The following is a 16118-nucleotide window of genomic DNA, read 5'->3' as shown; positions in this document are numbered from 1 at the left end:
CCCAGGGTGCTTTACTCTGAAAGCGTCTTGATTCTAATGATGGGGTTTTCATCCTTGTGTGCACTACGTCACAGGGGGAGAGAGGCCTTCCCGGATTACCTGGGGACATGGTGAGTACCGAAAATAGACCAAAAGGATGGAAGAATTATATTCTTGTGGATTACAGGCTTGTTTGGGGGTGAAGAACATGATGGAGGGATGGAGTTAGAAAGATTAACAACATTTTTAAAAAGCAAACCAAAACAACAAACAAACATGTAACTAAGATATAATTAAAGACAGTTATGCACTTTTATGACTATTATTTTAACAAACCAGGTAGTGATGGACAAGATTGACCTACTGACCTCGTTCTTCAATAGAAAGCACATATCTAGACGGAAGAAGCTAAACAATTAGTTGATGAACTGGTTTATCAGAAATGAATAATCAGCAGATCAGCAAAAATTCTAAATATAATGCCGAGCTCTGAAACTATGAGGTTGTTGAGCCTTTTCTTTTTAAAATGTGATACCCGACATCACATTTACATTGTGAATACTTCATGTTATAGGTATTTTTAATATTTTTTTACATTTTTTATGTAAAAGTTTCCTCAAAAAATAATGAGCAGAATGATAATTTCCCACACAAAGCCACAGAGGGTTTGAAACACAGTGATTAGCCCGAGGTATCACGATGAATCGGATAATGATCATTTTAAAAAAACATAATGTGATCATTTATTTATCTTTTCTTCTTTACTCCAGGTTCAACAAGAAGGCCTGCGGGGTGAAAAGGTAAGTAACTGCTCAATGATGAAATAGTTTATTGTGTTTACCACATTAACATGTAAGTCAATATTTAAAGACTACCTCGTTGTATTGATGATATTAGTAAAGTATAATTAACTGCTGGTTATTAGGAAAAGAGGTGGGTTGCAGATTAAAAATGTGTTAATGTGTTAATGTGCAGTGTTAATGCCATAATTACAAATGCAGTCATCAACATGAACACAAATACAACTATATACACCACCATGCACTATGTTGGTGTATTTACTTTATATGAAATTGTCCTGAATGTGAAAAATAAACTACATACTGTATGTTTCCTCAACAGTGTCAACAGAACCATGTCAACTGTGACTGTAATCTCCAATCATAATACCAGCTATATCATACAGTTATTTATTATGGCTTACTCATGTGTTTGACCTGTTTTAGGGAGAGGCTGGACCTCCTGGGCCTCAAGGGCCTGAAGGCCCTCAAGGGCCTCCTGTAAGGATCATGATTTATTACTTCCTTCCTATGTTTTCTCTCAGCTGCTGTTTCACGTTTCATATTTTGTTGTTGTGGAAAAACACCTGTGCAGATGTAATGCTGAGCAATTCAAAAAAACACTGCTGAACGTTTTATTCCACAGGGTCCTCAGGGTCATCAGGGTCTACCAGGGGAGCCTGGAGAGTTCGGCCAGAGGGTAAGAATTTAATTTTCTTTTACTGCTGTTTCTGGCAGTTTTAATATCTACGATTGAGTTCACAGCACATATCGAGCGGAGAAACTGGGGTTCTCTTGTAGATGTTTGTTCCGGAGGCAGAGCAAACTTCAGTGGAGTTACAGTATATCATTGGACAAAAGGAAAACAAGTCTGGTTACTGGATTGGCAAAGAAAATCTTTAGTGTCCATCCATCATTCCTTCTTTTTATGAAGCTGGCACTCATGATTAAGGCTAATATGGCAAATATGAACTCTGGCAGAACCATTAACTTATCACCAGTTACTAACTTCAGCCACTGAGGCAGTACTTCTCACTCTACAAATCACATCACATCAGTTTCACCAGAGGACAATAGTATATATATGCAACTTCTGGTTAGTTGTGTTAATATGACATATAATGATTTTTATAATGTCATTAATGATGTCAGACGATCACGGTTTGGTTAGGTTGAGGCTCCAAAAGAGATTGTGTTTCAGGTTGAACTAACTACATTCAGTCTTGTAGCGTAATATACTTTTACTGTACAAGACAGACTTTGCATCAAAGAGGGATGTTTAACTGTTGACATGTGACTTGGTAACGTTAGCACATTTACCTTAAACTAATTACAAATCCACGTCTCACTTGTTCCAATTACTGCTCAGAAGAGCTTCATAACGTTCGCTATAAGAGCCAGGGGTGTAGACAACCTCTTACTGACCCTCAGACACAACGTTACCTTGATAATCTGTCCCATTTACCTCGTAGTTAACTTCTGAATTGCTGAAATGCAGTCACAGGTAAAGTGGTCTGGAATCAGTTTTTTAATCTTCAGTTCACGTTATGCACAGTAATAATGTACACACATGATTGGCACCAACAATGATAATGCTGATTCATACCAAAGACTTCAGACTATAACATTATATAACGAAGCATAAAGCTCATTAATGTTACGAGCTTGAGAGTCAAAATACTTAAAAACATCTGGAAAAAGCTGTTCATTGGGTAAAGTTCCCACAATGCATCTGTGCATTTGAAATTTAAAGTACTGGTCCAAGTAACACTGTATTCATGAATATATTGAATAATATATTGAATAATGAATTTACGCAACATAAGTCATGTACGTCGACGTACACTTACATCATTTATGCAAATTAAAGCTGCTGTAAGTGTCATCTGTCATCGGTTTAGCTAACTTCCTGTCCATTTTGCAGTTATCAGTCCCCTCCCTCCTCTCTACGTCACCACTACGTCACTAGTTGCCACACATAGTTCACTGCTCTGATTGGATAAAGTGAGCAGGGATACCAGAACATTTATTTTGTCTTTTACTGCATGAGTAGGGGGAGGAGAGACAAGGGTTACTGACCAATCACTCTATAACAGTGATTACTGTTGGAATATAAAGGTATTTAACACTAATTTTAATTAAAAAAATACATCACTTGCAGCAGCTTTAACTTACCTGCATCCTAGATTAAAAACAAATCACTGTTGAGTCTGGAGGGAACGTGAATTACAACCCCCGACATCCACTTCAACAAGAACTAAAGGGGAACCTACAGCTTCAGACTTAGAGGCGTAGGGTCACAGACGCGGCTGCTGTGTTTGACGCGTTGAAAGTGGGAACGTGCTGGGAATGGCCACACACTTAGTTTAGACAGACAGACAGACAGACAGACAGATAACTTTATTAATCCCCGAGGGGAAATTAGGTTATCATAGCAGCGAGTACATTCAAGTACAAATACAATCAAAATACAAGGGCAAATATAGAAACAATAAAATGCTTAAGTAGTTCTAAAATAAAATAAAATAAAATAATATACTGAGGTAAATAAAATAAAATGCTGAGGTTAGAAACGATTGTTGTGTTGGTCAAACACTGACGAAGTCAACAGTGACTGAAAGCTAAAAGTAGAAACTGTGTCCTTCTAACTATCTGACACCACAACACTGTTTGTTTTTGTGTTTACAAGAAACTGAACCTTGTAACGCTTAAATAAAATGTGATAATAAGGGAAAAAATACACGAGAGCTATTTTCATGCTGGGTGTTCTGGGAGTTCTGCGCTTTTTTCAGCCTCAGTCTGACTTTACATATGCAGAAAACCTGTCTGCTGAGCTTTAACTAAAGTGAGATTATTGTGCCTCCAGAGAAGCTCTTGCAGAACAAAACTCTAATAAGCAGTAATTGGAAGTTTACACTGTAGTCCCATAACTGCGTTTATCATAGTCCACTGGGATTATGTAGAATTAAGAAAACTGATATTTATTCCTCATGCTAATGAGAATTCATACTGTTGCTTGTGTTTTTTATCTACAAAAACTGTCCCTCGTCGCTCGTATTCTTTCCCTCGGTCTCGCTCCACGCCGGTCCCGTCGCACAGCAGTGTGTAATTAAAACAGACACAGTGCTTCGACATAATTTGTTCCTCAAAAACATTAACAAAGATAGTGACCTCCGTTCCCCCTTTCTACTGGGAGCAATTAACTTCTCATCAGCAATATGTTGGAATTAACATTTGCAGCTGCTCAGTTGGGCAGCAGAGGCGAGGCGAGGCGAGGCGAGGCGAGGCGAGGCGAGGCGAGGCGAGGCAAACCTCCTCTGGCCACAAATGAAAGACTTTTTTCCACCACCAGAATGCTTTGTCCTCCGCCAGACAAGCTTCTGTGAGATCGAGGGATTTATAGTTTATTAACATGAATAACACGATCACATTGGGTTCAGATTCCACAATATGAGGAAAATTGTCCTCTGTGCAGCCCTTTATTTTTTTAATATCATTGGAGGTCCCGCTGAAGCATTTTACAGTCCCACAGGATGCTTTCCAAGTGTATCCTAGAAGAAACAGACAGATGGTGAGGAGCTTGACCTATTTTCCCCAGCTTTAGGTTTGTTATACCTCAGCTGAAGATGCACAGGGAGAGGGTGTGAGGGGGGGATGAAGGTAGGCTGAGAGCTGTGATAATAGGGCAGTCTCCACTGCTGGCAGTGCTGATAGAGAGGGCTGTATGGTTGAGTTGGTATAGATTGAGCCACTCTCACCTCCACTGCAGCAAAGCTCTCATCAGTCGTGTGTGTCAGCGCTGCTGAGGCCTGTCTGTTCACCTCTATCCTGATATGACAGCTGAGAGCAGCCCGGGCTGGAGTGTGGACGCTCTCATAGGGCTGCAGTGGACAGCATCAATAGAAAGAAATATAAGACAGAAAATGGTTTCAGAAGCAGGTGGCAGGGTGTTCGTGTTGACAGGCGAATGGAAATGTGACAGTATTTTGGGAATGCCAGGGGAAAAAATAGTAACATTAATATAATAATTAAGTTAAATTATTCAATAATTGATTGGAAATGTATTACTTTAAAAAAATATATATATAAAGTTAGCAAAAACCAAACCAAATCACGTGATTTTCCCTGGCAGGAAAGTTATTGCTACTCACTTAAGCTAGTTACATTAGCTTTAGCAGGAGTTTTGGGTTTAGCTGCTGCCTCACTTAGTTGTGGAGTAACCGACTGAATTATCTGACTGGTTTACCTTTTTCCCCCCTCCAGTTACAGAGAACAGTTAGGGTAGAAATTTGCAAGTAAATTTAGTTTACAATATAGCTTAGCTAAGGCTAGCTGTAGCCGTCTCACCAGCTTGCTTTCACTGGGAGAATGTAGCTCTCTGTCTTCAACAGTTTCTATGTGACAGCCCAGGAACTTTAGACAGAAATTGAACACGTTTATGCCATAATGATTTTTAAATGTTAAAACAGGTATGAAAGATGTTAAACTCTAGTATTAAGAACATTTTGACCAAATAGAGGTCGAGTTCATGTGTTTTGACTCTGTAGAGCAGAACTGCCTTTTAAGCTCCACACAGCTAGCTAAACATCAAACTAAATAACCATCTCAGATTTGAAATTTCAAAGATGTAATACGTCACGACCGCTGATTACCCAAAAGTATAAATATATGTCTCACTCAGATCTCAACAAAGTTAATTAATCTCAATTTCGACAATTTATTCTTGTGGAGGAAAATGGAAGTAGGCTTACACTTCTGTGTTAAAATGCCAAATAATGGCCGACTAGACCTTGACTGTTGTATATTTTGTTGAGTTGTGTACTTTATTTCCAACAACGTTCAGCCCCAGACAGAAAAGAACATCATTTTATTCAAGGTTTGTTTCCTTTGGTTCTTCTGGGACTGAGTCAGAGAGCGAGGAAGTTGGCTGACGTACTACACAGAACGTGAATCTATTAAACATTAGCTTGTCTGTGAATATTTCTATCCAAGTCGTGTCAGATAGCATTTCATCAGCAATGGTTACTTAACAATAACAACAACTCCCATGATCCCACACTATCCTACTGAGGTATTATATTTAGAGATTTAGAGATTACATCCTTTGCAATTAAATGACAGACTTGTAAGTTTAGGTGTCACTGTTTTATATTCTATCTTTGTTTTCTAAATGTTGTTTCAGAGCCCTCTCTAACCTGCATCACTCTGGTGGAGAGTGGTGAACAGTTAAATAAAACTGAGTTTAAAATTGATGGGCCTTAAAAATGCAACTACGGGAGTGTTTAAAAGCAGCTTGATTTTTTAAAACCCCACAGTGGGAGAAATTACATGACGTCATTGCGTCAGTAGTAGCTGTTAAAACCTAGAAAACAGCTCACCTTATGCATTGAATGTTTTTTAATTTGAATTTCTGTCTGTTGTCTTTCAGGGAAAGAAGGGTGAAAGTGGATTGCCTGGAGTCGACGGCCTTCCCGGACCCCCTGTAAGAACAAATTCCAGTTTCATAACGAGCAAAACGTACACACATGTTGGTAACACACTTGTTAAAAATGACCCTTTTGTTTGTGCGAGAGCTCCTGCTGGTGCTTGTTCTTGCACCTCAATGACCTCTCAAGGAGAACCGAGGAGAATTAATTTGGTGTTTTAATTGCGTGGGTTTGTGTGGGATGGATTTGTGTGACCCACAGAGCACAAAATTACTGCTCTCTCAAAGGTGTCTTCACTGTGTGTTTTAATGGAGGGAAAATAAACAAGCTTTATTAAAACCAACAGGTTATGTCAATTAATTTTCCAAATTGCTCCCTGGAGCAAAATAGAAATGCACCTGTCTTCAAGTGGTATCCAAGGCTGAATGAGCTGTGAACAGCGCTGTAATACCGCCCTCTGGTGGCTGCTCACTGGTACTGATGTCTAAAGAGGTCCAGATGGATGAAATTCTAGGTCTTAAACACATTTGGCAAGAGAGTATTCAGCATATATGGCTAACTGGCGCAGTGTTTCTATTATTTCTATCTACAAAACCCACATTATATGAGTATAATCATGAAATGCTGATCAAGTTATCAGCATTTGATCGTTCTCACTGATGTTATTGTTTATTTTGCAGGGTCCTCAGGGTCCACCTGGGCCAGCAGGAAGCCAAGGACACACTGGACCTCCTGTAAGTGACGAGACGTCATCATGACACATTAATCCTTATGATCATTTGTTTTTGGCAACAAATAAATGTCTGTTACAGGATGAATGCTCACATACCTTTTGTTTCTTTATGAAGGGTCTGCCTGGTGAAATTGGATTTTCAGGCAAACCTGGCGAGTCTGGAAAGCCTGTGAGTTGGCCTTTTATTCTCAAATAAAAATACATTGTATTGTAAATGGTACTTTGAGTCATCGGTGTTCAACCTCGTCTCTGTTCATGTCACTAAATGTCAACCTTTTGTCATTTATCTTCAAAGGGTCTTCCTGGAAAAGACGGTCTGGACGGTCTTCCTGGAAATGACGGCGCAATGGTGAATGTGACCTTTAAAATGAATTTTCTTTCTCTCTTTGTTTCTTGTTTTTCTTGTTTTTGCCTTCCATGCTCACAGTGAACAAATCTAGCAGGTAGAGTTTGAAGCCGCACCAGTCAATAATTTAATATGAACAGTGGCTGATATCATTTGTTGTAATGTGAAAGGGTTCACTTATATTGACAAAACAACTGAGAGTTATCACCCAAATCAGCTTTTTTCTGTCTTATAGCTCATTGTTTTGATTTTCAGTCTGCAACTTTAGTGTTTTGGTTCACTCTCACTGCTCTCACCTCATCTCGAGCTGCAGCAGGCAGCCAAACATTTGAAAACCTACCGTATGCTACCAAACAGCAGACAAAGTTAGACACTAGCTGTTTAACAAAGGTTAGCATCTAGCAGCTTAAGATATGTTTCTATGGAGTTGGTAAAGACAACAAAGGTTCATCAGATGACCAGAAACATCACTTTAAATGGATGCTAATGATGATTTGTGTTTGGATGTGTAAGCAGGCGACTGTTTGATAACATGTTAGCCGCGTCAACTCTACAAGGCCAGAATATGTCAAACGTGTGTTGTTTAGCTCAGCTCTGTGAGGGGTGTGACTTCAAAGTCTCTATGCTACAAGTCACAAGTTAATAGAATTTGCTCCTTTTTTAATATTTGAGTAGCATAACACATAAACATATATATATATATGCTAAATAAACTGAATGTGTTAGCTAACGGTTTTACGAGAGAATCTCAATGTGAAGCTAGCAGCAACTAGCCTAGTTCTGGGCTGAATCTCTGTTTGATATATAAATCAAGTGAGACATAATAATAGTTCAGTAGCATTTTAGGCTAAACAACAGTGCTGGAATGTAACTAAGTTATTTATATTTACTCAAGTACTGTTATTATTTACAATTTTGAGTTATTTGTACTTGAGTATTTTGGAGGCAAATCCTGTACGTTTTACTCCACTACATATATGAGATAACTTAAGTCACCAGTTATTTTGCAGATGCATGCTGCATCGGAGCCAAAGCAGTGTATCTTGAACATAACTTTATTCTGTAGGCAGTCAGATGAAGAAGAAAAAAAAAAACATCCATTCTGATAATCCCAAAGATCCCTAGTGTACAGTTTGCACAGTACACACATGTAAATATATGTATATTTTTAAGAAGCTTCTCACTTTTTTGATTTTTTTGAAGAAACATACCTTGTTTAAGACATTTGGCTCACACAATAAATTGACACTGAGCTGTATTGGTTTTACCGTTAAGCCTGCGACACACAGTATCTGGCAAATGTTTCTGGTAAATACAGTTCTTCGAAAGTATGACATCTAAATCGAAATCTCGTGTCTCTGAAGGGACCCAGGGGAGAGCGCGGAGCAGATGGTTTTCCTGGCAAGTCTGGACCTAAGGTACTCTGTCTTAATCTTACCCAGCAACACACTGGACACGACCGAAGACATATGCAGCTTATGAGATAGCAAGTGTATTTTCCATATGCAAATCTAACATTTGAATGGCCGTGCGTCTTCTCCCCAGGGTGACGACGGGCCTCCAGGACCAAGAGGACCTCCGGGAGAGAGAGTGAGTGAACAGCTGTTGACTTTTCTTTTTGGTTTGGAATATTTTGCAAGATAATGGAACATAATTTATAACGCCACATGTATGTTGCTGTTTGACAGGGAGAGGGTGGTTCTCCTGGACAGCCGGGTTCTGATGGAGCAAGAGGAGAAAGAGGTGTCCCGGTAGGTGTGATTGTGCTGCTTACAGCTTTTTATCGAGAATCACCAGGAGTTTGTTCATTCACAGCTATAAACCTGCATTTTACAAAATTATTCCTGATTTAGTATTGAATTGTGTCATGTCTACAGCGGTGCATGGGGAGATGTTATGAAATAAATCCTAGTGAAATTACCTGTTCCTAATTTGGCTGGGTTGTCTCCAGGGACAACCTCAAAGGGCCGCTGGGTCTCCCCACATGCCGCTTTGAGCACTTGACTTCCTTCTTCCAATTAAAAAAGTCTCTATTTGCCTGTTTTAAGGTGCATATTTCCTATGTGAAATGTTTTAAATCTTGTTTTTGGCTTCTCTTTCATAGGGAGAAAGAGGACAGGATGGACCACTTGGGCAGAAAGGTGATAAGGGCGACAAGGTAAATAAGAAATAAGCATTTGTCAAGTATATTTAAATGCAGGAGCTGAATCCACGCTGCGTATCCTACAGTGCCACAGTAGTCACAGAGTCATCCTCTTGTGTCTCAGTAATGGCCACCCTGCAGTATTAGCTGTAATAAGGTCATTAGTATGCAGACAGTGTGAACATATTGTCTCTCGCCTCAGGGTGAAGCGGGTGCTCGGGGACTACCTGGCGCTCCAGGAGATGTAAGTAAAACTTCTGCTGTTTCTCATGTTCATGCTAACATGGAGTTAAGTCACAGCCAGGCAATGTATGACATTACCATGATGGAAGAAATGGAGCCGGTGATTCTGCTTTACTGTGTTTTATACTGTCTGTTTTTTATTCTACACAGGTGGCAAATGTCATTCCTGAGCCTGGTGAACCTGTGAGTAGACTTCTGTTATTACACACACCAAACAGATGTTAAGATGTAGCTTTTTTTTGATGATGATTCAAAGGTAGATATAGTGATGAATGTAACTAAGTACATTTACTCAAGTACTGTACTTAAGTAAAATTTTGAGGTAAATGTGCTTTACTTGAGTATTTACATTTTTTCTGCTAACTAGTAACTAGTTATCACATCTGATAATCTGCTAGGATGGTAATCTGTTTACCCACAGTATACAGTATGCACACATGTACATATATGTATAATTTACTTTTACTTTTGATATCAGATACTTTAAAGGTGCAATATGTAAGAATTGGCCACCTGTTGAATTCATACTCAATGCAAAAAGGAGGTAGCATATCACCAGTGTAACTGCTAACCACACCTGACAGCAACTGCCTCTAGCTACTTAGCTCAGTTAGCCGTGCAGCTAGTGGTACGGAGTGGGAGCTTGGTAAGATTTGTGTTTTTTGACCGCTAACACCGGAGGTTTGGAACCAGGGCTAGCTCGTTAGCATGCTAACTTCAGCAGACATCTCTGCAACACAGTACATAGACGTCTCTAACAAAACATTAACGCTGTTGTTTCACCAAAGTAATATTTTGGGTACTTTTTACAACAAAAGTTAGATATTTGTGTTTTTATATACAGTCCTGTACGGTACTATATACAGAGCTGAAGAGCTGAATCTTCTTTTGTTCTTCACCTACTTCTGTTCTATCAGCACTTCTCATTGCGTTGTTTGCTCACGTCTTTAGGGAAGACCTGGAGAGAAAGGAGAGAAAGGGGATCAAGGGAAGCCAGGAGAGATGGTGAGTGTCTCTCTCTTTGTTGTCTTCTTCCCCTTCACATGACCAAACTTCACCTGGCAATATGCAGAGGCTTCCACTAGATGTCAGTAGAGACTCAGTATGGCAGCGTTGCTTTACCTGTGAACTCGGGGGACTATCTTTAATTGGCTGAGTAAATTAAACTGTAAGAGAGAGAGAGTATTACACTGGCCTGATTCTCTATCCACTTCAGTTTATACTACATTATAGTAGTTGGACCAGAATAGAATGAAGAATATATTAGTAAATTTAGGTTGAAGTTGGCCTGGAAGCAGCATTATGCACCACATTTAAAACCACACTTGCTAGCCAGAATGTATTTCCATTATCTTTGGCTTCCTCAAGCACCCTGTGAAGATGATTAATAACAGAACATTGTAATAATTCTTCATGGATGGATGTTGCTAGTATCTATAGCTTTCATTGCACAAGCCTCATTAATTTCATATCTTCTATCTTTATGAGAAACATGACATCATAACTTTGACAAGATTATGTCTCTAATTGGCTTGTCGACATACACTGTTAAAACTCATGTTATTTAATGCGTCTTCTCCAAAGGGTCAAAGAGGGTTACCTGGTGAGCAAGGCTTTAAGGGACCAGCTGGACCGATGGTAAGACACCTGTGATCCTGTCAGTGTGCTGTAGAGTGATTTAAAGTGGAATAGGTCTAATTTGACATTTTAACTCCAGGGTCCAAAAGGTGACACTGGACCTACAGGAGAGACAGGACGTGTTGGAGACCCTGTAAGTTGTCTGATTTCATGTAATACACCTTTTTTACACCAAATAGGAAGATGTTACTGTACAGTTCCAGCTGTAACGGCTGATGTGTTTCTCCCAGGGTCCACCTGGCATAGCTGGTCCTCCAGGTGCCCGTGGATTACCAGGGAATGTGGTAGGTCCTTTGTTACTCCTCAAATTAAATTAAGGTGCAAGTCATTGATATATATCTGCATTTTCTGCAACAAAATACAAACAATATCTCGTGACAATAAAGTACTTAACTCTTAAACGTTGTTTGTCTTCTAGGGCATACCAGGGATCATCGGGCCTCCTGGTCCAGCTGGACAGAGAGGAGACAAGGTCGGCCTATTTTTTAAAAAAGTGTATGCTTGTCTATGATTGGATGTTTCTTTGGAAGTATTCTGACTACATTCAGACCGGTTCTGGCAATGCAGATTCTGAATCACACTGCAGAGGAGAGAGTGACCTTGTACGTCCTCCATTATTGTTTCAGCAGTCTTTGAATTCATTTCGATCCTGCAGCAGCAGCAGCAGCAGCAGCAGCAGCAGCAGCAGCTACATGTGGCTGTGAAGTGTCTTTCTTCTGTGTCTCATGGCTTTTTTGTTGTCTTTATTTTCACTCTTTGTTTTTTTCGTATGTGGTTTTATTCAGAGGTTACTGCAGTGTCACACCTTGAATGTGTGATTTGTTCCCACCTTGTCTTTAACGTTCACTCACCTACTGTAAGTTAGGACGACTACAGGCTGATAGTTTAGCATTTATTAACAGGACGTGATGCATATCGGTTGTCAGTGTGTGTGAGGCTGTGGTACTAATCACAGTGCAGTTATAAAAATAGAATAGTATTGTTTGTCAATAGCAATCCGCCATTAAAATTAGAAACCACAGCCAGTGTAGAATTCTGAACAATAACGGCTTCATGTAAAAGTATAAAAGGCACCTGCTTGTTGTATCGTTGAGAGTCAACAAAGTTTTTCTTAATTGTGTTGTTTCTTTTAGGGCGAAGCAGGTAAACCAGGACAAGCAGGTCCCACAGGCCGACCCGGAGAGCCTGGTGTAATTGGACCTCCAGGACCACCAGGGAAAGGGAAAGACGGGCAAAGTGTAAGACACATATGTTTTCTGTCACACTATGTTTATCACTTAAATATACTTAAGTTAACCTCAGACATGTTGTAGATTTGCACAGATTTCCCTTTTTGAATGTATGTGTAAGTATCAGGGCATTTAAAGGGAAAAAGAGAGACTGGGAAATATTCTTTTTTAATTACTTACTTTTTTTAAATAATTTTTTTCTTACTTTTTACTTTTTCATATGTCATATATATGACCTTGTGATTTCTTGTATTCACTGCTACCATCGGATTTAAAGGGTAGGTTCAGCATTTTCAACCAAGAAATAGTTTCATTAATGTTGTTTCCTGTTACTCGTGATGAGAAAGAGTCTCACTGATGTGTCTCATATCGTCTATTTCCAGTGTCTTCAATGAGTGAAATATTTAAATATTTAAACATTAATATGTGACAGTGCCAGACCCAAATGTAATTCTTGATTATAATCTTTGAATAAGCTGTTTCAAGTTTAAGAGTGCCGTTGTCACATTAGAGACACATACTGGCAAATTTACACAATTAGTAATATTCTGCTAGTGTTCCTGACTTATTTGCAGCATCGATGTTGCGTAAAGGTTTATTTTTTCACATTTTCCATCTGTAGTAGTAGTATTGTGCAGAAGAAGAGTCAAATGACACACCAAATGCTCCGTTGTATGGGAACGTTAGTTAAAGAAGAATGTCTGAAGCAAGTCAATAACCATCATTGTGATAGACATTATCTGTGGCTGGAGATTCAGGTTTTGTCGAGCCAGCTCACAACCTGGCTCTGTCAAACTTTTTTTTTGTCCCCTGTCCCCAGTCACATTTGCTTCATAGTACAGGGCCCTGATCAGTGAAGTTTGAGCTACAAGACATGTCACTAGTAAACGTATTAAAAGTAAAGGTTTCATTAGGGTAGTGCTGTGTGTGATTGTAAGTCACAGGAAACAATATTTTGATAGTAGAAACGTATGTTCATCAGCTCACTCATTCTTCCTTAAAGTAATAGAAACCTCATTTACGTGCAGTCTCGCGTCTTCCACATGTGTTCTGCTTGTAAACGTCTCCCAGCCGGCAATACATGTTGAACCACAGCACAATATGACCGGCTGTATGGGGAGAAAACGAGCCTGAGTAGGCACATTTTGCGCTGCAGCTCAACATGTCTCTTCATCATTTTTCACCCCAGACATGTGGCCGTCCTGCTGACGAGGCGAACAGGAAAAACATTGTTAAGACATATCACGTTAAAGCAACACGGCAGCACAACAGATTTGGCTCACAGCAGCTCTGCTTTTTTACAGCTGCCAGGTGCGGCCCTGAGGCCCCGCTGCAGATTTCGTGCATGAGGCATCGCAACACGTGCACGCTTTTAAACTCCAAGTGATTTATTCAAAAGAGGCTTAATTTTAGTGTTGGAGTCGCAAAATACACGTAATTGTTGTGATTTGTGATATTACAGGGAGATCCAGGACCACAGGGAATTCAAGGACCCCCAGGACTAAAGGTAATGTAATTTCAGAAGTTTCCAAGAAAGTCTGTTTGTGTGTGCATGTGTGTGTGTGTGTGTGCGTGTGTGGGCTTCATAGGTTGCCTGAGGTGGCTTTTTTTCATGCACAGGTGTTCTTTTGTTGATTTTTTTTGGCGCGGATAAGAAAAACAATTCATTTTTGTTGAAAGCAGCAAAAGCAATTTCTATGTCCACCGCACTGTGACCGCTGCTCTGATTATGAGCGTCTCCTTGCTGTGAAGAGCTTGATGTCGAGGGCACCGAATGGGAGAGGCTGGACAGGGGCATTTGCTGGATTTATGGTGTCAAATCGCTCACCCTCATCACCCATTCGTTTTCTCTTCTGAGTACCAAAATGTCAGCTGTAGATTGTTTTTTTTTTTCTTCGCAGATTAAAAACAGAGTGGTATTTTTGGGATCAGCAGGCATTGCTGATTGTAACAGTTTCTCTGCCAAACATTACGGCTGAGCTGACATTATCTGAGGTGCAGGATGGCGAAGTAAACTTTGTTTTTCTCACAGGGTCAACCCGGATCACGAGGAGAACCAGGGTTACCAGGGGACAGGGGTCAAGCAGGAGAAGGCAAAGTGGGACAGATGGTATGAGCGTCGACGTCAGCCAGTGTTACATCTGCATCTTCCTCCAGTGCTTTTATGTTAACGTTTTTAAATGTGCAATGTTCCTTTTTTTATAGGGGCCTCCGGGAAAGAATGGGGAACCTGGACCTGCGGTAATTATTTTCTTAAGATTGATATCGAGTTTGTTTATGTCTATAAAAATGTCTCCCTCTAATATCAGTTCATCTCTTCCAGGGCTTGAGGGGTCTGCCGGGAGTTGCTGGTCCTCAGGGCCCAGCAGGACATAATGTGAGTCCACAAATGAAAACATGAGTGATTGGATTGGATGAATAAATAAATGTCCTAAAATAATAAAATAAATAAAGGTATTGAGACCCATTAAACCCAAAATGACCGCAACAGCCTATTACCTGTCTGGCTCCGATCTGCTTGCCTTGGTTAGAGTTCATAAACTGTCATAAAAAGTGACATCATGAGATGAAAACTTGTTTTATATTTTATGGTTGCATCATAAATTTTGTCTGTGTTCACTCTTGTGATTAATTCTTTAAGGTTAAATTTATGACACTTTGAACACTAATGTAGCAGCAAATAAATATTTGCCATGTAAGGATATAGTGGAGCAACAGCATCCTGAACCGAGTATGAGGTCACACTCCCTCTGTGTGTGTTGTTATCTGAGTTTCTCTGTTTATTGTTTTGGTAGCCGGTCCAGCCGAGCGCGCGTGTTAGTGCATGTGAGTCCCTGTGAGTTTTTTCCACGTCTGTTTTACTATAGCTTATTATAGCTAAACACCAAAGTGTGGTTCTGAAAACATTTTCAGGGAGAAACAAGCAATATAGTAACAGAATCTTGATTCATATTGATCAGCACTGCCTAATTTGTCAGTTTGATCTGTGTTCGGTTTCAAAGCTGGACACAAAATGGCTGCCATCTGGTCATGAACTTCCCTTGTTTCAGTAAAAAGTACATTAAAATGTGATTCTGAAAACATCCCAAGCATGATATAGACGATGCAGTAACAGAATCTTGATTCACATTTGATCACCACTGCGTAGTTTGACAGTCTGATCTGAGCTCCGTCACCATGCGTATATTCTGGTCTGAGAAGCTGCTGCTCTGGTGTCTAGTGGCAGTGAATGTTGTGTAATTTGCTTTTAATGTCTTAATTTTTTTATTTGGTTTATTGATTCATTTGCCTTTGCTCCACATGCAGGGTTTACCAGGAAGACCCGGAGAGAAGGGATCACAAGGAGAGCCTGTAAGTACAGAAAATTTTTTTAATTACTGATGACATACACAAAGTTAACTTACATACTATATTTCACAGTCAGATGTAAGGAGAGAATGATCGTGCACTATTAAAACACAAGTCTGTGTGTGTAATAAATGTGAACATAATCATACAGACTCAAATAACCTGCCTCATTAAATAGATTAAATAGATGATATTTACGCTCTTTGGTCAAAAGTATGTAGACACTTTTCATGATCTGGGTTACCTTCTTAGCG

At 39.7% G+C, this 16118-nt stretch overlaps 1 protein-coding gene across 1 annotated transcript in view; it reads left to right on the top strand.

Moving 5' to 3' along the window:
- Nucleotides 1-16118, top strand: part of col22a1 (collagen, type XXII, alpha 1) — a 51930-nt gene that overhangs the window by 22663 nt on the left and 13149 nt on the right. Inside the window, exons 19-43 of the mRNA XM_073463608.1 lie at nucleotides 75-110; nucleotides 750-779; nucleotides 1206-1259; nucleotides 1405-1458; nucleotides 6187-6240; nucleotides 6865-6918; nucleotides 7033-7086; nucleotides 7213-7266; nucleotides 8628-8681; nucleotides 8809-8853; nucleotides 8952-9014; nucleotides 9368-9421; nucleotides 9609-9650; nucleotides 9800-9832; nucleotides 10601-10654; nucleotides 11234-11287; nucleotides 11367-11420; nucleotides 11518-11571; nucleotides 11706-11759; nucleotides 12421-12525; nucleotides 13979-14023; nucleotides 14549-14626; nucleotides 14722-14757; nucleotides 14840-14893; nucleotides 15823-15867. Of these exons, the coding sequence (XP_073319709.1) occupies nucleotides 75-110; nucleotides 750-779; nucleotides 1206-1259; nucleotides 1405-1458; nucleotides 6187-6240; nucleotides 6865-6918; nucleotides 7033-7086; nucleotides 7213-7266; nucleotides 8628-8681; nucleotides 8809-8853; nucleotides 8952-9014; nucleotides 9368-9421; nucleotides 9609-9650; nucleotides 9800-9832; nucleotides 10601-10654; nucleotides 11234-11287; nucleotides 11367-11420; nucleotides 11518-11571; nucleotides 11706-11759; nucleotides 12421-12525; nucleotides 13979-14023; nucleotides 14549-14626; nucleotides 14722-14757; nucleotides 14840-14893; nucleotides 15823-15867 (1314 nt within the window). The remainder of the gene's footprint in view (nucleotides 1-74; nucleotides 111-749; nucleotides 780-1205; nucleotides 1260-1404; nucleotides 1459-6186; nucleotides 6241-6864; nucleotides 6919-7032; nucleotides 7087-7212; nucleotides 7267-8627; nucleotides 8682-8808; nucleotides 8854-8951; nucleotides 9015-9367; nucleotides 9422-9608; nucleotides 9651-9799; nucleotides 9833-10600; nucleotides 10655-11233; nucleotides 11288-11366; nucleotides 11421-11517; nucleotides 11572-11705; nucleotides 11760-12420; nucleotides 12526-13978; nucleotides 14024-14548; nucleotides 14627-14721; nucleotides 14758-14839; nucleotides 14894-15822; nucleotides 15868-16118) is intronic.

Source organism: Pagrus major, chromosome 3 (genome assembly GCF_040436345.1).
Source record: "Pagrus major chromosome 3, Pma_NU_1.0".
Classification (NCBI taxonomy): Eukaryota; Metazoa; Chordata; class Actinopteri; order Spariformes; family Sparidae; genus Pagrus; species Pagrus major.
The sequence above is the reverse complement of the archived record's forward strand: the minus strand, read 5'-3'. Positions and strand labels throughout refer to the sequence as shown.